The following is a 25895-nucleotide window of genomic DNA, read 5'->3' as shown; positions in this document are numbered from 1 at the left end:
AACCACTAGGTCGTGGCCCGTGGTGGGCCCCAGAGCGCCGTGTAGTGGGCCGCTGAGGCAGTGGTATTGCCAAATAGATGAATAAAAACAAAATAAAATAAATCCTGATTAAAGCTAGTTATTTATTTATTTTTATATCTAAATGTGCTCAAGAATTTATATAAATCAAAAACCTCCCAATTAAAATGCATAACTTCAATGACATTCTCTCGCTCTCTCTCTCTATCACTTATCTGGGAAGGTGGTCCTCGGAAATGTTTTACAAAAGGTTAATAACCCCTCTCCTCTATTGTCACCATGTATTGCAATAAATGGTCATAAAGTTATAATGTGCTGTTAAAGGATGTGCTCTTCAGGTGCTGCCACCACACAACTCCAAAGATCTGGCAGGGAGCATAAACAAGCCCTCACAGGTGAACACGAACATCTAGACATTTAGAGTACAGCCCTACCAGCAGCATTGTATTTTTGTAATTCAACAAAGGTATTGTACATTTACATAAACATAAAATTTTGTTTGTTTTGTTTACGGACTTCTCAGCATGTGCGTACGAACATTTGTGTGCTTCAACCAATGCTGGGGATTTGTGGGTCTGGGGCTGAAACGTTTGGGAACCCTTGCCCATAGTTGGCTGAAATGTTGTTCATCTTTCTAGCAAATCGAGGTAGATTTCAGACTTGAAAGTGAAAGCACGGTCATACGATCAAATGTTTCATGTCCTCTTTAATCATGAAGTTAAACCAGTGCTGTGAGGAAGTTGTTGCCCTTTCAGCAGCACACCACAAGAAGAAGCCAACAGGGCACACCCCACGCTCACTGGCTGAGAAACCCCTCTATGGATCTGGATGGACAAATCCCATTTGGCAGCCAGCAACTTGATGCGAGAGGAGGCCGCTGGGTTTTCTGTCACCGACTGTGAGACGACTGGAGAGAAAAAGACGAGGACTGGAGACAGGTGAGAGACACAGGTCACCCCAAACCTGTCTTTTTAATTATGTTCCAGCTGACTTCAGTATTAATCAGCTTTATTTGCTCTAAAATTCATATGTAGTCTACCTGCCTCCCTACAACCCTGCTGCTATATCTGCCTGGCCCTCAGACATTTACACTGATCCTGATTACACTTACACTGAGACTTAACTTAACAAGTGCTAAAGTTGAGTACTGTGCTTTAACATGCATTTGTTTTTTGTTGTTTTTTAACATGAAATCAAGATTCCCACGGGACTTGAAATCCTGAAAGTTGGTGAATTTGGGTCCTTGAAAGTCCTTGCATTTGATGTTCAAGAAGGTGTGGGAACCCTGTGTAATGATTCAAACCTATCCAAAAAAAATCCCTATGTCGATTGAGTTTGTGTTCTAGTGAAGAGTAAATTAACTTTGCTATATTTTAATGTTTGTATCAAATGTGTTTTCCTAAAATGTTTTATTTATTTATATTAACTTGATGCTTTTTGCTGTGGTTAACTGATGCTGTGGAAATTAAAGCAGGGGTATACAGTAGCAAAAGTCTATAGCAAAAGTGAAGACTTTGTTCTCACTGGTGGATTCCATTTATCACTTGCAGGACAAAACATATCACATTTGTGTTTACATAGTTTAATCTGAAGACAGTAGGCTACTGTAACAAGGTCATTCCTAACTATGCAAGTGTTAACTACATTCAGAGTGCCACAGACAAATGGGCTCAGCAAGACGATAAAAAAAATAACTACTAACTAATGCTATTATTCCTTCAAGTATTGACAAATGCTACTTATTAAAGGTCTCTCACTCACACACACACACACACACACACACACACACACACACACACACACACACAGTAGGCATTAAAATGACGTCAGGTTTGTGAGGCTTGGATCCAGTGAGCAACAATGCAATGGATGCTTGCCTGCATTTTTGGTTGTTGACTGAAGTGTTTTGTTCAGCTTATTGATTGATTGATTGATTGACCTTTATTTAACCAGGTAAAATCTGTTCAGAACAAATTCTCATTTACAATGATGACCTGGCCAAGAGGCCTCAGCAAGAGTAGCTTATAATATTAAAAAAATAAACAGCCAATACAAAACGACACATACACATACATACAGGTAATAAAATACATCAAAAATCAATAAACGTGTGCAATAGAACTTGAGATGTGAATAAAGGCTGATCTCACAAACATTAAGTACTAGCTTAATTCCCACCTGCAGCATCCTCCAGGCGAACATGTTGCCCCACCCATCTCAGGCCACACTAGACGTTACATTAAAAAGATCTACTGTCGATTGCATGTTTTTTCCTTTTCTCTCATCTTCAGGTCTGCAGTGACCAACAGAGTCCTCACCAGCTAGTCTGCACCTCAGACTAACTCAGCAGGATGGTCACCATGCCAGGGACGGGACATCTGTCTCTAGACTGTCTCTGGAGTGTCCCTGTCCTCCTCCTGTCCTGCCTGCTTCATCTTAACCCCTTGCTGGCTTACTCGCTGCACTGCACTGTGGCTTACTCTGACCATGCTGTGGTTTCATGTGACCATCGTAACCTCACTGCCATTCCTGACGACATTCCCACAAACGCAGCATTGTTAGATCTCTCTTCAAATTGCCTTTTAAAGATCAACAGCACAGATTTTAGATATTTACCAAAGCTCACAGATGTAGATCTGAGCAGGAATCTGATTGAATATATTGCTCCCTCTGCGTTTCAGTCATTGCTGAACTTACAGAGAGTATCACTGGGCTATAACAAGCTAAAGCAAATGGCTGACATTCTGCCTGTCTTACAACTACCAAGTTTATATTTCTTGGATCTTAAAGATAACCTCTTCACCTCTTTCCAATCTAATGAGCTGCCGTTTAACTTCTCCTCAGAGCTCCAAGTGTTAGAATTATCACATATGAAGAAGTTTAGCATCACAAGAGACATCTATCCTCATCTTCAAAGTATTTACATCGAAGCAGACACATACTTGGAGTGGGATGTACCGGACCAATCTTTTCTAAGGAGCTTAACTCATTTGAGTTTTTGTGGAAGTGGAAATATAACTACAATTGGGCGCTACAGAGAGATGCTGCAGACCGCTCAATCAATGCAATATCTAATACTGGATCATATATATCTGGTAGACATCGCCTGCCAAATTCCTTCACTGAAAACTCTTAATCTGAGGAACATTAAAATTTTGAGTGTGGATGATGAACTGCTGCAGTCTTGCTCTCATCTTACCGAGCTAGATTTATCAGTGAATCATCTGACTAACCTGTCTGAGGATTCACTCAGATCACTGAAGCAGCTCAGGCGTCTGAGCATCAACAGGAACAGACTGTCTAAAGTACCTCTGGCCCTCAGAGGCATCTCCACACTTGAAATCCTAGATCTTAGTGGGAATTTGATCAGTGATCTAGGTTGCTCCGACTTCCTGAATTTGACAGGATTGACAGAACTTAATCTTAACGGGAATAGGATTTCAGAACTCAATGAATGTGTTTTTCAAAATATGAATGGTTTGAAAAGATTAAGTATGGAAGGAAACGGAGTTCAAACTATTGGAAATACCTTCAAACTCAGCTTACCGAAACTAGAAGTTTTGAATTTAAATGGGAATGATTTCCATGTCAACAAAGGAGATTTTAGAAATTTGTATGCTCTCAGTCTCTCTCTGTCATTAGGAGGAAGCGCATTTCAAGTTTTTGAAGGACTTGATAATCTCAGGACTCTCAATCTGTCGCTATCCACTTGGACTTTGTCAAAATACATATTCAAAGGTCTGGGAGACTTAGAAAATCTAACACTTTTTCTCACTGATATGTACATCCGCCCATCTGAACCACCATCACCATGCAGGGCCGTCAAAAGTTTTCCTGTGAACAATGACCATGAGGAACCCTTCAGACATTTATATTCCTTGAAGAGGCTTATAGTTATAATTAATGGTCATAATCATGACTTCCTCTTGCCAAATCTGCTCAATGGTCTGAAGTCTCTGGAGTACTTTGCAGCTGAGGGGTTGTTCATTGACTCACCAGACCCAGTCACTTTTAAAGACACTCCTCAGCTGAAGAGTCTTCTGATCAGCCACAGTGATCTGCCAGATCTGAGCCCTGACCTGTTTCAGCCAATCAGAAACCTGGAGGCTCTGGATTTTTCCAAAAGTAAAGTCTGGTCCTTGGATTTCTTGGTCCGGTCCAACCTGAGAAAACTCGCCTGGTTGAAATTGAGTCAGAATCATCTGAAAGTGATCGATGAGAGTGTCATCGAATCCCTCCCTGCCCTAACATATCTGGACCTGCTTGGTAACCCTTTCATTTGTTATTGCTCTAATGCTGGCTTTATCCGGTGGGCACAGAGCAACAATCAAACACAGGTTGTTAATGGCCACCAGTACACTTGCATGGATCCTCCTAGTAAAAGTGGAACCAACGTGCTTGACTTTGATCTCCACTCCTGTCCTCTGCTTCCTCACGACGACGGATGGATGGACTATAGCTTCATCTTCTTCATTTGCAGCATGTGTGTGATTGTGCTAACTCTCCTCACATCCTTTACCTACCACTTGCTGAGGTTGCCGCTAGTCTACGCCTCCCATCTGTTCCTGGCCTTCCTTTATGACAGCAGGAGGAAGAAGGGAGCTCCTCTCCGCTACGATGCCTTCATCTCCTACAACGTTCACGATGAGGCCTGGGTTCTCAGAGAGATGCTTCCAGCGCTGGAAGGAGAGCAGGGCTGGAGACTCTGTCTGCACCACAGAGACTTCCAACCAGGTAGAGAGACCGTCTGTCTGTCTGTCTCTTATCTGCTTCCTCTCAGAACTGTATTGAGAGTAGAGTTGGTGTTGGGGGTATTCTAGGATGTGGCGATTCTTAGTACTGATTTTGGTATTTGGAAGTGTGAAGTAATCACAGTAAAAAATTTAATTATGTTACGGCCTGTGTCCACCTAGCGTCTTTTCCTCAGGTCCAGCATCTTTTTTCAGTTGTTTCCAATGGGGGGAGAGCGTATGCCGGCGCACACGGACGTCTAGAGAAAGTGCGCTGCACCCAGCGTCTATTGTCAGAGCGCTCCGCCGTTTTTGTGCGCCGGCTCCCAGCGCTTCCAGCTGAGAATAATTAAACTTTTCAGAAAGACGCTGGTGTCGGGTGCTCCTTTTCTGGCAACTAATCATATGGAGAAACTATCGCAACAGAGACAGAAAGGCTCAATTGTGGGAGCAGATTGGCTAAACACTTGATATTTCTGGTGAGTGTTGTGCTTACTGCTTTTAATAACGTAGCCTACATGTGTTGTTAGCTTGCTAGCTGTCAGCTATCAAGCTACTACCGCACTGAACTAACGTTAGTTTGAGACTACTTCCTTGTATATTGTGCGCTGGGATCAGCGCTCCCCAGCGCACTCCCAGCGTTTAACAGTCGGAAAAAGACGCTAGGTGGACACAGGCCCTAAGTCTGCCATTTCCCCTGAATCACAGACTATAAAACATTTGGACAAGCCAGTCAGAATTTGCTCCACTTTCGATGTAGACGCTAGACTGTCTGAAATCGACCAATAAGAGGAGGGGAGGCGTTCCAGAATGGCCAGCAAATCAAAGCAGTAGCTCATTAGCTGCTTATGTAAAACGACCTATTTCTTGTAGGTGGGAAACATAACTGGGAAATAAATAGCTAACTCTATAACTAAACAATTTTTACTGGAAAAAACTTAGCAGATGTATTTGATAGACATGAGGCATTTATATAAAATTGGTCAATGATTTTTACTGAAAAAAACTTAAAGGATTTATTTATAGTGGAGGTTTCACACCCATTGTTAGCTCTCAGTTCGTGGTTGACGATCATCACACCAATATATTTGTTTGCCGATATTGGCCTGTCCATAAGAATCAGTCCATATTATTTACTGTCGATGGTTCCTACGTGTAAAGGCCGATGGGATTTTTGTATGGGGATTTTCGTTAAATGCATGACATAAGGTCTGTTGTTAACAGAAGTTTATGAAACAGCAAACTTCATGTTCAGCAAGATAATCTCCACAAATGAGCACCATTTTATGATTTTCGAAGCATAAATGCGTTTTTTGTTTTCGTTGAGCACATATGTTATGCATTTAACCGAAATTCCAATACAAAACTCCCATTGACTTTTACATGTAGGAACCAGGAAGTGCAGGGACTTCTGGGTAAGCCTACAAAAATATGCCATCCCTGTGGTACTCTATTCACCTATGGTGTCTCACCTTATGGAGGTGATAATAACCCATCTAACAGTTTTAATTGTGCTGTGTTTTAGTGGAGTGTTGGTGTCCCAGATGATCTGACTTTCACAGAATGTAAACACGCCTACTTATGTTATTTCTTCCATTATAACAAAGTACTGCCATCTAGCCTTCTGGTGCTCTATGGTCATGGAAACCAAGGAATCAGCTGCACACACTATCCTTACAGTATACCCATGTCAACTGCCCTGTGGGTCAGTCCCCACACATATGGAATATGTCAGGGTGGAGAGGTCAGAGCCACCGCGCCTAAATCCTCATTCAGTACAAATCTGAATTGCTTCCCCAGGTAAGGCCATCATAGAGAACATTACAGAGGCCATCTACGGCAGCAGGAAGACCATCTGTGTGATCAGCCAGCGCTACCTGGAGAGCGAGTGGTGCTCCAAGGAGATGCAGATGGCCAGGTGGGGGCGCCGTCTCTCTGTTCTCACATACAGCAGCGCTTCTTGCTCTATCTGCCCGGCTCACTCAGTCTGCTTAAAGGAATAATAGTTCATCCAAAATCTTTAATTTGGTCACGTGACATAATTTCGTCATCGTTAGCATGTATATCTGTGTACCTGTGGGCTAGACAACCAAAATGCACTTTCAAGAGAAGTGTTTTTGCTGCTCTTAAACCGGTTAATACAGTTATATTTGTCATTACAGCGGCTATACCCACTCAAGCACTCATAGCTCTCTCCATTTAGTGAATTTCTCAACAATCCCACAGTTGCTTACCCGCTTTTCAGATCTGCTAGTTACTTAGCTTAGCAGTTAGCTATAGCTTAGCAGTTAGCGCTGGTTCTGTTACAGAGGTAGTTACATATACATTATGTAATAGTTACATTAAAGTTACACATAAATATGCATCAGACGCACCAGATGCCCATGATACGATACTAAAACGATACTTGAGTCACGATACGATAGTATTGTGATATTGCGATATCGCCGATATTGCGATATATTGAATATTGCGATATATTGTCTAACTCCTTTTCCTACCTTTTCCTTGACGTCACAGGAAGTAAAACATGCAGTGTTTTTTTGTTTTGTTTTTGCCCCACACGTAGGCTACATTATTAAGCTTCTCTGGACTCAATATGCCACTGTAGGCACGGACTGCAACATCGGGCGCTTCGGGCAGATGCCCGGTGGGCTGGCATGGCCTGCAAAAAAATCGATACTTGGCGTCCAAATATCGATACAATATCGTCAGGCAAAATATTGCGATACTATGGTGTATCCATTTTTTCCCCCACCCCACCCCCTAAGGCTGCAAACTGTTTGTGTGTGCAGCTTCCGTCTGTTTGATGAGCACAAGGACGTGTTGATCCTGGTGTTTCTGGAGGAGATCCCGCCCTGGCGTCTGGCTCCCTGCTACCGCATGAGGAAGCTGCTGAAGAGACACTCCTACCTGAGCTGGCCCCGGGCCCAGAGGCACACCGGGCTCTTCTGGCAGAACGTAGGGCGAGCGCTGGAGACGGGGGACGGTCCCGACGAGTCCACCCACACACACCTCCTCTTTGGACCATGAAGATGCATGAAGTAAGGCACAAACACACCAGAACATGTCTGTCATCGAGAAATACACTGACTCATCAATTGCTGATCCAGCTGCTGAGATTTCGGGCTTTCAAAACTGACTTTAAATCAATCAATCTTATATTTATATAGCGCCAAATTACAAGAGTTTTATTTCATAATATTTGTGAGGTGACTCACTTCTTGGGGTGAGCGTTCCTGCTTGCCCTATACAGAAGCCGTATATCACTACGCCAGTATAGTAACTAAACCCTAAAACAAAAAATTTTCAGCTTTCAACCAATAATTATGGCTTTTGAGGTGTGTTGTTGCTGAAGGATTCTGGACGGAATCTCCACATTTGAGACTGAACATTTATAAAATAATGATGAACTTAAAGCAGCTACATGAGCATGATTTTCGATTGTTATTAAACAGTCTAAATTTAATATTGATGCCGCACATCTTACCTCTAATAGTAGATGAGACCAACGCCGAGCGAATCGGCGCATGCTGTCTTGCTGATTATAGTCTGTGTGAAACGGTTTACGGCAGCCACTTCAGCCATAACCACAAAATTACTTTCAAACAAACTGTTAGAATATAACGAGAGATGTTCGCGAGTGTAGAAAGCCCCGTGAAGTAGCGTAAATTAAACAATTACAAAACTTGAACTTGACCACTGCATTTTGCAGGAATAATCCTTTTTGTTATTTTTTTTAATTCATCAAGCAGCTTGATATTTTCATGTTCAGTGATGTGAGGTCAAGTTCATGACTTTCCTCATCTGTATAGGAGATGTGATCTTATAAACGCTAATTTAACATGCCATTTAAATCCCCAACGCTCCTTCAGTATTGTCGGGGAGACGTGCCATCTTAAAGGGTAACTAAACATTTTTTTATTTTTTTTAATCAATGTATATGGCTTTTGAGGTGTGTTGCTGAAGGATTCTGGGCAGAATCTCGACATTAGAGAATATAATTGTTAGAATTCTACACAGTGCATAATTGTCAGTGCCAAATTTTATTTACAGATTTACAAATTTTACTATAAATCAAAATTTACAGTGCACCTGAACGCAGCATGCAAGATACCCGCTGTATAAGTGTCCAAATGTTCATGTCATTCTGGCCAATACTCCACTTCTGTTATAACAATTCAGTCTGGAATATGGAATATCTTTCAATAATCTTAATGACTAAAAGGCTAAAAGTAATCTCATGTGTAAGAAATGACTGTTCTACATTAAAGTAAAAAAATAAATAATTAACTCGTTGGTTTTGGATTTATTTAGCTTCAAGAGTGCATTTTTGTTCTTGTGTGACCCTCAACACAGGCTTTGAGAATCCCGGGCCACTTACTGATACTTATGCTGAAATTAACCCACTCATATTCTGGTTTATTTAAAGAAAAACATTTTGGTTAGTGGAAATTCTAATTGGCTGGTAACTCTAAAATCTAGCAGCCATATTGGCAGGTGGTCAAAAAAGTTAATTTCAAGCCCTGCAGGGAGAGCAGGTGGTGCCATAGGAGTGAGTGAGAAAAGGATCAAATATTGGTGGTTAAGACTGAATAATGACATCACAACTGTTCATTTAAAATGAGTTATTCCTCTAAACCTGGCTTCAAATGGCCCAAATTTTTCGCACTGGTGCCGTTCGGCCCCCAGCCCTCAGCAAAATCTATCATCAAAGTTCCCTGCTCTAGGGGTTCAAACCCACTTTTGCACTTTGGCCTGCAAAATGGCCCCCTTGCCCACCCATGTGATCATAGCTAATGCCAGAGCCATATAATAGAAGAGTTGCAACATCTATCACCTATAGTCAAATCTCTCCCCTCTTTCACACAGGACTCTACAGACATGATCAGAACCCTGTGGAACGTGGAGGATCCCAGCTCTCTAACCTACATAGCGTGCCTGGACATCGAATCACTGTATACGTCAGTACCACATACAGGTGCTCTAGAAGCTCTAACACTATACCTTGAAAAATGTCCACCAGACTCAACACCTGGAACGCAGGTCCTCACTGCATTAACAGAGACTCTCCTCACTCACAATCATTTCATGTTCCAGGATCAGAACTATTTACAAATCAAGGGAGTGAGCATGGGCAGTAAAGCCAGCCCCTCCATTGCTAACATCTATGTGGGTCTTTTTGAACAGGACTATGTCCTGAACCCAGTGAAAACTACTTTGTTGCCTTATATAAAGATGTGGAAGAGATACATTGATGACGTCTGTTTGCTCTGGACTGGGGATGAAATGACATTGTTACCGTTTTTTTTCCTCTCTTAATGTTCAAAATGAATACATTCACTACCTACTACTAAGGTACTAAGGTACGATCAATACCGAGTGGATTTTTTGGGGACATTAGGATAATTAAGGGAGATGGAACATTCCAAACGGAACCCATATTGAGCCTTCGCATTTTAAAAGAATGGGATGGCTTCCTGTGGAGCAGAGGGTCTCTTTCCTGAAACTGGGACATATATACAGAATGATAAACTGAACTGCTCCCAGTTATCTATGCTCTGGCATTGTCCTTCACGACCAGGTCCACGGACGGCAGCTACGGTCTGGACCACTCTCAGTTTATGAGCCCAAAAAAGGCTCCTATTCACAGAGTGGCTTTATGTATACGGCCTGCCGGCTGTGGAACACCTTGCCCAGGACAATTCAAAGCTCTCCCACTGTTACAGGCTTCAGGAAGGCAGTGAAGCGGCATTCAGGGCCGCTGGAAGTCATTTTAAGCAGGGGGTGCTGAAAAAAATTTGGACGTTTTTTTTTTAATTTTTTTGCCATATTTATAGGAATATCTCATTTTAAATTAACATTAGGATACTGTTGTGATGTAATTATTCAGTATTTTCTCCTTTTCTCACTCATTCAGAGCAAAGAGGGAGATATATAGCATGATGATAATGCTCTATATCTCCCTATTTGCTCTGAATACACCAGTTAACATGACACAGACTTAACATGATAGAAATATTATCAGCAAACTTAATGACTAGACTAATTATTCTGATCTGAATGGCATATATCAAGAAACATTGACTCCTCTCTTTGCTGTATAGTGGGAGGTGCATTTTTGAGTAGGCTATTAAAATAGCATCTCAAGTTCACATTTCTTTATTGCCAGATTAAACAATTCGTATGGTTGTTGGTTGGTTCAACACAACATGTGCGTGCATGCGCGCTTCTTCTTCTTCTCTAGCCTACAAGCATGTAACTTCCTTGATTGTTATTGTTGATAATTCTATTTAAATAGGCTACATTTTCATTTCCCGAAACATTCTTAAACAAGAAAGGAACAGTGCACTGCAAAATATTTGTAATTACATTTGTAAAAAAAAAAAAAAAAAAATTTTTTTTTTTTTTGGGGGAAAAATCTAGGGGGTGCTGCAGCACCTGCAGCACCCCTACTTCCCGCGGCGCTGGCGGCATTTGCAAGGAATTGTGTCCTTGGGGGCTTTGCGTCTTTCCTGAAAAACAGGTACTATTGTCTCTTTGTGCATCTGACTCTTCATATGTACTTTTTATATTGTACAGATGTCTTAAATGTTCTTTGTATCCTTCTTGGGACCACAGTGGAAATCAGTTGAACAACTGTCTGTGTTTTTATCCTTGTACTACTTTTTGTTAGATATTTTATGTAATATTCTTGTACTAAATAAAAATCAATCAATCAATCAACCTGTAGAGAAAAAGCTGTCAAAGAAACTCATTACTCAGAGGAGACTCTTTTCACCCCACCCCTCTAAAAAACAGTTTACCTATCAGTCAATTTCCTAGGATCAGGAGAATATGCAGCACAGAGGCCTCTTTCCAGAAGCAGAGTAACATGCTGAAACACTTTGAGAAAATAATAAAGAGGCATTGGCACCTTTTGAGTACAGATCCAACTTTGGAAAAAACATTTAATAGCAGCCGTCGGATAGTATACAGGAGACCGCCCAACATCCGAGACCAATTGGTACACTCAGACCTACCTCCTAACAAACCCCATACGTTTTTGGATGACCTTCCTGATGGAAATCGACGTTGTGGAACATGTGCACAATGCCACTTTACAACTAAATGCACGCACTTCCACCATCCAGCTACAGGAAAGAAAATAAGCATAAAAGGAAAAATATCATGCACAACTAACTAACGCCACCTATATGCTGAAATGCCCATGTGGAAAAGCATAAGTGGGAAAAACAACACGACCACTGAAAACACACATAGCAGAGCACCGTAGCACAATAAGAAACTGTGATGAAAAAATCCCAGCGGCTGTACATTTTAAAAATGCACACCGCAACGTCGCTTCACTCAGATATTTAGGCAGAAAAAAGAGAGAACTGTGGTGGATCCACTTCCACTATGGCACCCAGTACTCGATGAAGAGTTCCATATCAGACGTTACTTGTGAGGGGCCTCTGTGCTGCATATTTCTTTATTCCTTGTTCCTATTTGGATTTCTGAGGGGAAATCCACTTTTGTTTGTTTCATTGATTTTCAGAAAGCGTTTGATTGTGTTGACAGGGATTTAATGGAGTTTAAACTTATTTCAGCTGGTGTGGATGGGAAATTTTATAAAGCAATTAAAGCTTTGTATAAATCCCCGGTTGCCTGTGTGCAGGTGAACGATATGAAAACAGGGTGGTTTTCTACCCCACTCGGGGTCAAACAGGGTGACGTTCTTTCCCCTACCCTCTTTGCTTTGTTTATTAATGATTTAGCCCAACAAATTAAAATGAAAAATCTTGGTCTGCAAATTGGTGATATGAATTTGAATGTTTTGTTGTATGCAGATGATATAATTATCCTAGCAGGGAATGAGAAAGAGCTGCAGATTATGCTAAATGTTGTTAATCTTTGGAGTAGGAAATGGAGATTATTAGTAAATAGAGAAAAAACTCAAATTGTACATTTCCGGAAATCAGGTACAAGGAGAAGCACTTTTGATTTTCATGTTGGAGCTATGTCATTGGCATATACCAGTTCATATAATATCTGGGTTTTACTTTTGATGAATTTTCTACATTTGAAGAGGGCGTTAGTGTGTCGGCCGACACTGCTGGTAGAGCCCTGGGTTCAGTAATAATTAAAGTGAAAACTTGTAAAAATCTTGGTTATGCTACATTTTCAAATCTTTATGATGCATGTGTGTCACCAATTTTGTTTTATGCAGCTGGAGTTTGGGGAAGAAAGGAATTTTCTAAGGTGAATGCCATCCAAAATCGTGCAATCCGATGTTTTCTGGGCATACATAAATTTACACCTGTGTTGGCTTTTCAAGGGGATATGGGTTGGGAGCCTTGTTTGATCAAACAAAAAGGTGAAATGTTGAGATTGTGGAACCGTCTATCTAATATGCCTGAGAGTAGAGTTGCAAAACAAGTGTTTAACACGTTGAGTGCCATGGACGAGATATCTCGTCTTACATAATCCAACCGTTGAGTGCCAAAGACGAGATATCTCGTCTTACATAAACATTTTTTTTTTTTGACGGTGGGACATCAATCAACCCCTTTTACGTCTTCTATATCAATATTAGAGGAAGAGAATGTGTATAATCTATTTTACCGACCACTAAGTGGCGACAGTTCTCTCCAGACAGAGAGAAAGCCACAGCCACGGGTCCGCTGGAGAAAGCCAGTCTAATTTTCAAGGAAATAGCTGGGCGAAAACTCTTTCGATTTCACACACACACACACACACACACACACGCGCGCGCGCGCGCGCACACACACACACTCGAGTACCTTTGCGCATAAATAAGACCAGAATCGCAAAAGCTTCTTCAAAGCTCTCAGCCGACACCTCAAGAAACGAACGAGCCAGTTTTACAGTCCAGACTGCCCGAGAGCGGCCGCGGAGCCTCCTCCCTCCGCAGCACAGACGGAGGGAGGAGTTTGGAGACACACACACACACACACACACACACACACACACACACACACAATACAGTATACAGACTTGCCCAAGGGCACCCATAATCACAGGCACGTGAGGTGGTTCTAAAAATCCATTTATCTCTAAACTCTCTGAAAATCTCTGAAACCATGCTGTACTCAACGGCTAATATCTACATAACTACTAACTCTGCAAACTAACTCTTTTAGACAGAGAAAGCACAGATTCTATTAGTTCTTTTTAGATGATTGGTGTTCACGAAGTCTTAACAGAAAATAATCCTCGGCTCTTGTAAAATGAGCCAGAATCCTCAAAAAAAAAACTGGCACAACTTACCTACAGGATTGAAAAAACGGCTGGCACTCAATGTGTTAACTGGGATAAAGTACATAACTATCCATGGTGTAATGATATCAATGATGTGTTCAGGGAAGCTGACCTAAGAAACCGGAACTATTTTGGTCAGGAGATGATGCGAAGTTGGAATGGTTGTTCAGAGATGAAGTCTTCAGTTTGGCCAGGTTTATTGGGAGGGCTTGGAAACTCAGAATGGAGAAGCTGTTGATCTGAATATATAACTCTGTCTTGTTTATGTTTGAGCGTTTTGTAGCTTGTTTGTTGATTTGTTTGTATTGTTGAACTTGAATGATTTGTGTCTTGTAAGCCCAGACGGGCTGGGCACCTTGAATATGGTGCATGACACAGAAATAAAAAATCTATCTATCTATCTATCTATCTATCTATCTATCTATCTATCTAGAGTACAGCCCTACCAGCAGCATTGTATTTTTTAATTCAACAAAGGTATTGTACTTATAAAAAAAAAAAAAAAACATTTACATAAACATACAATTTTGTTTGTTTTGTTTACGGAATTCTCACCATGTGCGTACGAACATTTGTGTGCTTCAACCAATGCTGGGGATTTGTGGGTCTGGGGCTGAAACGTTTGGGAACCCTTGCCCATAGTTGGCTGAAATGTTGTTCATCTTTCTAGCAAATCGAGGTAGATTTCAGACTTGAAACTGAAAGCACGGTCATACGATCAAATGTTTAATGTCCTCTTTAACTCATTCAGGGCCAATGACGTCTTTGACGTGTTATCAGGAATAGCCCAGAGGGCCAATGACGTGTTTGACGTGTTTTTGTTTTTATTACTGCAGCGCGTAGTTCAAACACTTCCTCAGCCTGTGACATAGTATCAGGTCCCTAGCATCTAAGACAACACGTGAACAAACACATACCGCAGCTGTTGTTTTGAAATTGAGCAGGAGGAAAAGCAGAAAATGCATAAACGCTTCCTTGTGCAGACAGGAGAAACGCCATTGAAACGCCCCTCGGCGCGCTGCAGGAGCTGGTCGCTTTCCTGTGTGCCAGCCGGGAGAAAACGGGAGAAAGTAATCCAGAGATGCGTTTGATCATCAGAGGAATGAGGAAATGATCGATCAGAGGGCGGTGAGGATAGCCGAGGGGAAAACGGGAACGATCAAATAGCAGGGAGGAATAGGACAGGGAGACATGGACGAGGACGGGTGGACCAGAACAAAACAAAATAAACACACGAACAGCTAAGAAGCGGCAGTCACAGCAGCCCGCTGTCCGTTCTCAAGAGCTATTCAGTTGGTTCATGAAATCGCTGGGCTGCGTGCCCTCCAGTGTTGCTCCTGGCCAATCCCGGCGCCACAGGGCGTGGTTATTGCTTATCCTATGTGGGGTTAGAAATCACGCAACGAAGGGGGATCGTGTGTGTGTGTGTGTGTGTCTGTCTGTCTGTCTGTCGGTGTGTCTGTCTGTCTGTCTGTGTCTGTGTGTCTGTCTGCACACTCACTCACACTGCTGTATTGTTGAATGTAAAAAAAAAAGCACTTCATGTGTATATATATATATATATATATATTTTTTTTTTTTCATTTGTGTCATAACGAATAGTATTTACATGTCTGATGTCAATACAGTTCAAAATAAAAGAATTGAGAGTGAGTTCTGCCTGAGAATGTGTATTTTACAGAAATTGCCTTTTCTCCTGTTTGTCATCTCAGAGAGACCTTTTGGGTGAAAACAGGGTGTATATAAATGGATATAAGTAGAGTACAGAACATGCTAAAAGCTCACTTTTTTTTCCTGGTGAACCCAGAGACGTACATCTTCATTTTGAGGTATTGCAAATCACTCTGGTGCTAATAGATAATTTACTGTGGGTCTTGAAAGATGACCAACAATTATGAAAATCTTTGGCCTGTGCTAAATATTGGCAGTCCTAAACTGGCCATGAATGAGTTAATCATGAAGCGAAACCAGTGCTGTGAGGAAGTTGTTGCCCTTTCAGCACCATTGCTCATTGGCTGAGAAGCCCCTCTATGGATCTGGATGGACAAATCCCATTTGGCAGCCAGTAACTTGATGCGAGAGGAGGCTGCTGGGTTTTCTGTCACCGACTGTGAGACGACTGGAGAGAAAAAGACGAGGACTGGAGACAGGTGAGAGACACAGGTCACCTCAAACCTGTCTTTTTAATTATGTTCCAGCTGACTTCAGTATTAATGAGCTTTATTTGCTCTAAAATTCATATGTAGTCTACCTGCCTCCCTACAACCCTGCTACACTGATACTGATTTCACTTACACTGAGACTTAATTTAACAAGTGCTAAAGTTGAGTACTGTGCTTTAACATGCAATTGTTTTTTAACATGAAATCAAGATTCCCACGGGACTTTGAAATCCTTGAAAGTTGGTGAATTTGGGTCCTTGAAAGTCCTTGCATTTGATGTTTAAGAAGGTGTGGGAACTAGGGATGTTCATTTTGAAAATTTTCCCAAAATCGATAATCGGTGAAAAATAACGATCAATTATCGATTATCGATCATATTAATACTTAGAAAATTTTCAATTTTTTTTTTTTTGACAAAATGAATGCCTATGGCAGAAGACAACGTGTTCTCCTCAATGAACTCTTTATTTCAATGTGTCTCCTCTCCAACACTGCTGTCGCCGGCGCATGCCGGTGTGAATTTCCCATGTTTAAAACAGTTTTGTTGGCACAAAGGCCCGTGCCCATTTTTTTTTAAATAATTAAAAAATCGATCCAAATGCCACAGGATCGATTCCAATCCTTAACAATCAATTATCGATTTTCGATAATTGATGAACATCCCTAGTGGGAACCCTGTGTAATGCTTTAACCCATTGATACCTGATGCAGCATTTGTGTGTATCCCTTTAAGACCGCGAACCACATCATACAATGAGGGATATACATGCAAATGCTGCATTAGGTATCAATGGGTTAAACCTATCTAAAAAAAATCTCTATGTCTGGGACTGGGAGCATAGTTTAAAAAACAAATCGATTGAGTTTTTGTTCTTGTGAAGAGTAAATCAACTTTGCTATATTTTAATGTTTGTATCAAATGTGTTTTACTAAAATGTTGTATTTATTTATATTAACTTGATGCTTTTTGCTGTGGTTAACTGATGCTGTGGAAATTAAAGCAGGGGTATACAGTAGCAAAAGTCTATAGCAAAAGTGAAGACGTTCTCGCTGGTGGATTCCATTTATCACTTGCAGGACAAAACATAGCACATTTGTGTTTACATAGTTTACTCTTTCGTCAGTACTGTCACAAGGACATTCCTAACTATGCAAGTGTTAACTACATTCAGAGTGCCACAGACAAATGGGCTCAGCAAGACGATAAAAAAAAACTACTAAACTAACGCTATTATTCCTTCAAGTATTGACAAATGCTACTTATTAAAGGTCTCTCACCCACACGCACGCACGCACGCACACACGCACACACACACAGTAGGCATTAAAATTACATCACAATTTGTGAGGCTTGGGTCCAGTGAGCAACAATGCAATGGATGCTTGCCTGCATTTTTGGTTGTTGACTCAAGTGTTTTGTTCAGCTTATTGATTGATTGATTGATTGATTGATTGATTGACCTTTATTTAACCAGGTAAAATCTGTTGAGAACCAATTCTCATTTACAATGATGACCTGGCCAAGAGGCCTCAGCAAGAGTAGCTTATAATATTAAAAAAATAAACAGCCAATACAAAACGACACATACACATACATACATACATAAGAAAAGGCAAAAACAGCATAGGTAATAAAATACATCAAAAATCAATAAACGTGTGCAATAGAACGAGAGATGTGAATAAAGGCTGATCTCACAAACAATAAGTACTAGCTTAATTCCCACCTGCAGCATCCTCCAGGCGAACATGTTGCCCCGACCCATCTCAGGCCACACTAGACGTTACATTAAAAAGCTCTACTGTCGATTGCATGTTTTTTCCTTTTCTCTCATCTTCAGGTCTGCAGTGACCAACAGAGTCCTCACCAGCTAGTCTGCACCTCAGACTAACTCAGCAGGATGGTCACCATGCCAGGGACAGGACGTCTGTCTCTAGACTGTCTCTGGAGTGTCCCTGTCCTCCTTCTGTCCTACCTGCTTCATCTTAACCCCCTGCTGGCTTACTCGCTGCACTGCACTGTGGCTTACTCTGACCATGCTGTGGTTTCATGCGACCATCGTAACCTCACTGCCATTCCTGACGACATTCCCACAAACGCAGCAGTGCTAGATCTCTCTTCAAATTGCCTTTTCAAGATCAACAGCGCGGATTTTAGATCTTTACCAAAGCTCACAGATCTAGATCTGAGCAGGAATCTGATTGAATATATTGCTCCCTCGGCGTTTCAGTCATTGCTGAACTTACAGAGAGTATCACTGTGCTCTAACAAGCTACAGAAAGTGTCTGACATTCTGCCTGTCTTACAACTACCAAGCTTATATTTCTTGGATCTTAAAGATAACCTCTTCACCTCTTTCCAATCTAATGAACTGCCGTTTAACTTCGCCTCAGAGCTCCAAGTGTTAGAATTATCGCATATGAAGAAGTTTAGCATCACAAGAGACATCTATCCTCGTCTTCAAAGTATTTACATCGAAATAGACACACACTTGGAGTGGGATGTACCGGACAAATCTTTTCTAAGGAGCTTAACTCATTTGAGTTTTTGTGGAAGTGGAAATAGAAGTAGAATTGAGCGCTACAGAGAGATGCCGCAGAGTGCTCATTCAATGCAAGATCTAATACTGGATCAAATGAAGGAGGGGATATTTAACCGTCTGGTAGACATCGCTTGCCAAATTCTTGCACTGCAAACTCTTGATCTGAGTAACATCTACATTTTGAGTGTGGATGATGAACTGCTGCAGTCTTGCTCTCAGCTGACTGAGCTAGATTTATCAGTGAATCTTCTGACTAACCTGTCTGATGATTCACTCAGATCACTGAAGCAGCTCAGGCGTCTGAGCATCAACAGGAACAAACTGTCTAAAGTACCTCTGGCCATCAGAGGCATCTCCACACTTGAAATCCTAGATCTTAGTGGGAATTTGATCAGGGATCTAGGTTGCTCCGACTTCCTGTTTTTGACAGGATTGACAGAACTTAATCTTAACGGGAATATGATTTCAGAACTCAACGAATGTGTTTTTCAAAATGTGAATGGTTTGAAAAGATTAAGTATGGAAGGAAACATAGGTCGAACTATTGGAAATACCTTCAAACTCAGCTTACCGAAACTAGAAGTTTTGAATTTAAATGGGAATGATTTCCAGGTCAACAAAGGAGATTTTAGAAATTTGTCTTCTCTCAGGTCTCTGTCTCTGCTATTAGAAGGAGGTATTGGTCTAGGTTTTGAAGGTGGTGCTTTTGAAGGACTTGATAATCTCACGACTCTCAATCTGTCGCTACCCACTTGGGTTTTGTCAAAAGACATATTCAAAGGACCGGGAGACTTAGAAAATCTAACACTTATTCTCACTGATATCTACATGCGCCCATCTGAACGAGCAGTTCTCATGGCCATCAAAAGTTTTCCTGTGAACATTGACAATGAGCCACCCTTCAGAAATTTATCTTCCTTGAAGAGGCTTATAATTAATTGTCAAGGTCATAATCACGACTTCCTCTTGCCATATCTGCTCAAGGGTCTGAAGTCTCTGGAGTACTTTGCAGCTGAGGGGTTGTTCATTGACTCACCAGACCCAGTCACATTTAAAGACACTCGTCAGCTGAAGAGTCTTCGGATCAGCCACAGTGATCTGCCAGGTCTGAGCCCTGACCTGTTTCAGCCAATCAGAAACCTGGAGGCTCTGGATCTTTCCAAAAGTAAAGTCTGGTCCTTGGATTTCTTGGTCCGGTCCAACCTGAGAAAACTCGTCTGGTTGAATTTGAGTCAGAATCAGCTGAAAGTGATCGATGAGAGTGTCATCCAATCCCTCCCTGCCCTAACATATCTGGACCTGCTTGGTAACCCTTTCATTTGTGATTGCTCTAATGCTGGCTTTATCCGGTGGGCACAGAGCAACAGTCAAACACAGGTTGTAAATGGCCACCAGTACACTTGCATGGATCCTCCTAGTAAAAATGGAACCAAGGTGCTTGACTTTGATGTGCACTCCTGTCCTCTGCCTTTTGACGCTAGCTTCCTCTGCTTCATTTGCAGCATGTGTGTGATTGTGCTAACTCTCCTCACATCCTTTACCTACCACTTGCTGAGGTTGCATCTAGTCTACACCTCCTATCTCTTCCTGGCCTTCCTTTATGACAGCAGGAGGAGGAAGAAGGGAGCTCCTCTCCGCTACGATGCCTTCATCTCCTACAACGTTCACGATGAGGCCTGGGTTCTCAAAGAGATGCTTCCGGTGCTGGAAGGAGAGCAGGGCTGGAGACTCTGTCTGCACCACAGAGACTTCCAACCAGGTAGAGAGACTGTCTGTCTGTCTGTCTCTTATCTGCTTCCTCTCAGAACTGTATTGAGAGTAGAGTTGGTGTTGGGGGTATTCTAGGATGTGGCGATTCTTAGTACTGACTTTGGTATTTGGAAGTGTGAAGTAATCACAGTAAACAATTTAATTATGTTAGTCTGCCATTTCCCCTGAATCACAGACTATAAAACAGTTGGACAAGCCAGTCAGAATTTGCTCCACTTTCTATATACTGTAGACGCTAGACTGTCTGAAATCGACCAATCAGCGCTAAGAGGAGGGGAGGCCTTCCAGAATGGCCAGCAAACCAAAGCAGTAGCTCATTAGCTGCTCATGTAAAACGACCTATTTATTGTAGGTGGGAAACAAACACTGGGAAATAAATAGCTAACTCTATAACTAAACAATTTTTACTGGAAAAAACTTAGCAGATGTATTTGATAGACATGAGGTATTTATATAAAATTGGTAAACGATTTTTACTGAAAAAACTTAGCAGATGTATTTGATAGACATGAGGTAATTATATAAAATTGGTAAATGATTTTTACTGAAAAAAACTTAAAGGATTTATTTATAGTGGAGGTTTCACACCCATTGTTAGCTCTCAGTTCCTGGTTGACGATCACACCAATATATTTGTTTGCCGATATTGGCCTGTCCATAAGAATCAGTCCATATTATTTACTGTCGATGGTTCCTACGTGTAAAGGTCGATGTGATTTTTGTATGGGGATTTTCGTTAAATGCATGACATAAGGTCTGTTGTTAACAGAAGTTTATGAAACAGCAAACTTCATGTTCAGCAAGATAATCTCCACAAATGAGCACCATTTTATGATTTTCGAAGCATAAATGCGTTTTTTGTTTTCGTTGAGCACATATGTTATGCATTTAACCGAAATTCCAATACAAAACTCCCATTGACTTTTACATGTAGGAACCAGGAAGTGCAGGGACTTCTGGGTAAGCCTACAAAAATATGCCATCCCTGTGGTACTCTATTCACCTATGGTGTCTCACCTTATGGAGGTGATAATAACCCATCTAACAGTTTTAATTGTGCTGTGTTTTAGTGGAGTGTTGGTGTCCCAGATGATCTGACTTTCACAGAATGTAAACACGCCTACTTATGTTATTTCTTCCATTATAACAAAGTACTGCCATCTAGCCTTCTGGTGCTCTATGGTCATGGAAACCAAGGAATCAGCTGCACACACTATCCTTACAGTATACCCATGTCAACTGCCCTGTGTGTCAGTCCCCACACATATGGAATATTTAAGGGTGGAGAGGTCAGAGCCACCGCGCCTAAATCCTCATTCAGTACAAATCTGAATTGCTTCCCCAGGTAAGGCCATCATAGAGAACATTACAGAGGCCATCTACGGCAGCAGGAAGACCATCTGTGTGATCAGCCAGCGCTACCTGGAGAGCGAGTGGTGCTCCAAGGAGATGCAGATGGCCAGGTGGGGGCGCCGTCTCTCTGTTCTCACATACAGCAGCGCTTCTTGCTCTATCTGCCCGGCTCACTCAGTCTGCTTAAAGGAATAATAGTTCATCCAAAATCTTTAATTTGGTCACGTGACATAATTTCGTCATCGTTAGCATGTATATCTGTGTACCTGTGGGCTAGACAACCAAAATGCACTTTCAAGAGAAGTGTTTTTGCTGCTCTTAAACCGGTTAATACGGTTATATTTGTCATTACAGCGGCTATACCCACTCAAGCACTCATAGCTCTCTCCATTTAGTGAATTTCTCAACAATCCCACAGTTGCTTACCCGCTTTTCAGATCTGCTAGTTACTTAGCTTAGCAGTTAGCTATAGCTTAGCAGTTAGCGCTGGTTCTGTTACAGAGGTAGTTACATATACATTACGTAATAGTTACATTAAAGTTACACATAAATATGCATCAGACGCACCAGATGCCCATGATACGATACTAAAACGATACTTGAGTCACGATACGATAGTATTGTGATATTGCGATATCGCCGATATTGCGATATATTGAATATTGCGATATATTGTCTAACTCCTTTTCCTACCTTTTCCTTGACGTCACAGGAAGTAAAACATGCAGTGTTTTTTTGTTTTGTTTTTGCCCCACACGTAGGCTACATTATTAAGCTTCTCTGGACTCAATATGCCACTGTAGGCACGGACTGCAACATCGGGCGCTTCGGGCAGATGCCCGGTGGGCTGGCATGGCCTGCAAAAAAATCGATACTTGGCGTCCAAATATCGATACAATATCGTCAGGCAAAATATTGCGATACTATGGTGTATCCATTTTTTCCCCCACCCCACCCCCTAAGGCTCCAAACTGTTTGTGTGTGCAGCTTCCGTCTGTTTGATGAGCACAAGGACGTGTTGATCCTGGTGTTTCTGGAGGAGATCCCGCCCTGGCGTCTGGCTCCCTGCTACCGCATGAGGAAGCTGCTGAAGAGACGCTCCTACCTGAGCTGGCCCCGGGCCCAGAGGCACACCGGGCTATTCTGGCAGAACGTAGGGCGAGCGCTGGGCGCGGGGGATGGTCCTGACGAGTCCGCCCACACAGACCTCCTCGTTGGACCGTGAAGATGCATGCAGTAAGGCACAAACACACCAGAACATGTCTGTCATCGAGAAATACACTGAGTCATCAATTGCTCATCCAGCTGCTGAGATTTCTGGCTTTCAAAACTGACTTTAAATCAATCAATCTTATATTTATATAGCACCAAATTACAAGAGTTTAATTTCATAATATTTGTGAGGTGACTCACTTCTTGGGGTGAGCGTTCCTGCTTGCCCTATACAGAAGCCGTATATCACTACGCCGGTATAGTAACTAAACGCTAACAAAAAAAAATCAGCTTTAAACCAATGTATAATTATGGCTTTTGAGGTGTGTTGCTGAAGGATTCTGGACGGAATCTCCACATTTGAAACTGAACATTTATAAAATGATGAACTTAAAGCAGCTACGAGCATGATTTTTGATTGTTATTAAATAGTCTAAATTTAATATTGATGCCTCACATCTTACCTCTAATAGTAGATGAGACCAACGCCGAGCGAATCGGCGAGTGCAGTTTACGGCAGCCACTTCAGCCATAACCACAAAATTACTTTCAAACAAACTGTTAGAATATAACGAGAGATGTTAGCGAGTGTAGAAAGCCCCGTGAAGTAGCGCAAATTAAAACAATTACGAAACTTGAACTTGATCACTGCATTTTGCAGGAATAATCCTTTTTGTTTAATTTTTTAATTCATCAAGCAGCTTGATATTTTCATGCTCAGTGATGTGAGGTCAAGTTCATGACTTTCCTCATCTGTATAGGAGATGTGATCTTATAAACGCTAATTTAACATGCCATTTAAATCCCCAACGCTCCTTCAGTATTGTCGGGGAGACGTGCCATCTTAAAGGGTAACTAAACTTTTTTTTTTTTTATCAATGTATATGGCTTTTGAGGTGTGTTGCTGAAGGATTCTGGGCAGAATCTCCACATTTGAGAATATAATTGTTAGAATTCTACACAGTGCATAATTGTCAGTGCCAAATTTTATTTACAGATTTACAAATTTTGCTATAAATCAAAATTTACAGTGCACCTGAATGCAGCATGCAAGATACCCGCTGTATAAGTGTCCAAATGTTCATGTCATTCTGGCCAATACTCCACTTCTGTTATAACATTTCAGTCTGGAATATGGAATATCTTTCAATAATCGTTATGACTAAAAGGCTAAAAGTAATCTCATGTGTAAGAAATGACTGTTCTACATTGAAGTAAAAAAATAAATACAAAAGGAGTCTCTTGCGCGTCAGCCCCTCCGCAAAAGGAGGTCGGTGCTCTCAGGACAGGACAGTATTATGACAAAAGTTCAATGGACAAACCAAAGAGGATCCTGGAGCACACGATTCACTGGAAAATTGCTTTATTCAATGACTAACGTTTCGACGCCTGCTGCGTCTTCATCAGAGTCAAAACTTTTTTGCAGTTTTGACTCTGATGAAGACGCAGCAGGCGTCGAAACGTTAGTCATTGAATAAAGCAATTTTCCAGTGAATCGTGTGCTCCAGGATCCTCTTTGGTTTGTCCATTGAACTTTTGTCATAAAAAAATAAATAATTAACTTGTTGGTTTTGGATTTATTTCGCTTCAAGAGTCCATTTTTGTTCTTGTGTGACCCTCAACACAGGCTTTGAAAATCCCGGGCCAATTACTGATACTCATGCTTAAATTAACCCACTCATATTCTGGTTTATTTCAAGAAAAACATTTTGGCTAGTGGAAATTCTAATTGGCTGGTAACTTTAAAATCTAGCAGCCATATTGGCAGGTGGTCAAAAAAGTTAATTTCAAGCCCTGCAGGGAGAGCAGGTGGTGCCATAGGAGTGAGTGAGAAAAGGATCAAATATTGGTGGTTAAGACTGAATAATGACATCACAACTGTTAATTTAAAATGAGTTATTCCTCTAAACCTGGCTTCAAATGCCCCAAATTTTTCGCGCCGGCGCCGTTCCGCCCCCAGCAAAATCTGGCCCTCTGGTAGCGAGGACATGGTTTTGTGGCCCTTCTATCATCAAAGTTCCCTGCTCTAGGGGTTCAAACCCACTTTCGCACTTTGGCCTCCAAAATGGCCCCCTTGCCCACCCATGTGATCATAGCTAATATAATGCCAGAGCCATATAATAGAAGAGTTGCAACATCTCTCCCCTCCTTCACAGAGGACTCTACAGACATGATCAGAACCCTGGGAAACGTGGAAGACCCCAGCTCTCTAACCTACATGGCGTGCCTGGACATCAAATCATTGTATACTTCAGTACCACATACAGGTGCTCTAGAAGCTCTAACACTATACCTTGAAAAATGTCCACCAGACTCAACACCTGGAACGCAGGTCCTCACTGCATTAACAGAGACTCTCCTCACTCACAATCATTTCATGTTCCAGGATCAGAACTACTTACAAATCAAGGGAGTGAGCATGGGCAGTAAAGCCAGCCCCTCCATTGCTAACATCTATGTGGGTCTTTTTGAACAGGACTATGTACTGAACCCAGTGAAAAATACTTTTTTGCCTTATATAAAGATGTGGAAGAGATACATTGATGACGTCTGTTTGCTCTGGACTGGGGATGAAATGACATTGTTACAGTTTTTTCCCTCTCTTAATGTTCAAAATGAATACATTCACTATAGAGTACGATCTATACCGAGTGGATTTGTTTTGGACATTAGGATAATTAAGGGAGATGGAACATTCCAAACAGAACCCATATTGAGCCTTCGCATTTTAAAATATGGGATGGCTTCCTGTGGAGCAGAGGGTCTCTTTCCTGAAACTGGGACATATATACAGAATGATAAATGGAACTGCTCTTAGTTATCTATGCTCTGGCATTGTCCTT

General features: G+C 41.5%; 2 protein-coding genes across 2 annotated transcripts; both read left to right on the top strand.

Annotated features, from left to right (window-relative positions):
* Positions 1-879: 879 nt before the first annotated feature.
* On the top strand, positions 880-7781 carry LOC310796386 (toll-like receptor 13; the record flags this gene model as incomplete). The annotated part of the gene is made up of 5 exons (XM_083658574.1): positions 880-956; positions 3272-3476; positions 3972-4752; positions 6549-6666; positions 7544-7781. 5 exons carry the CDS (start codon positions 880-882, stop codon positions 7779-7781), a joined length of 1419 nt encoding a protein of 472 aa, XP_083514700.1.
* LOC310796385 (toll-like receptor 13) lies at positions 7778-25278 on the top strand (the record flags this gene model as incomplete). Its single annotated transcript, XM_083658573.1, has 6 exons — positions 7778-7792; positions 9849-9956; positions 19702-20476; positions 21833-21950; positions 22828-23076; positions 25211-25278. 5 exons carry the CDS (start codon positions 7778-7780, stop codon positions 23063-23065), a joined length of 1254 nt encoding a protein of 417 aa, XP_083514699.1. The 3' UTR covers positions 23066-23076; positions 25211-25278.
* Positions 25279-25895: the final 617 nt, after the last annotated feature.

This window comes from Poromitra crassiceps, assembly GCF_964638095.1.
Source record: "Poromitra crassiceps genome assembly, chromosome: 22".
Taxonomy (NCBI): domain Eukaryota; kingdom Metazoa; phylum Chordata; class Actinopteri; order Beryciformes; family Melamphaidae; genus Poromitra; species Poromitra crassiceps.
Note: the sequence above shows the minus strand (reverse complement) of the source record. Positions and strands in the feature narration are given on the sequence as shown.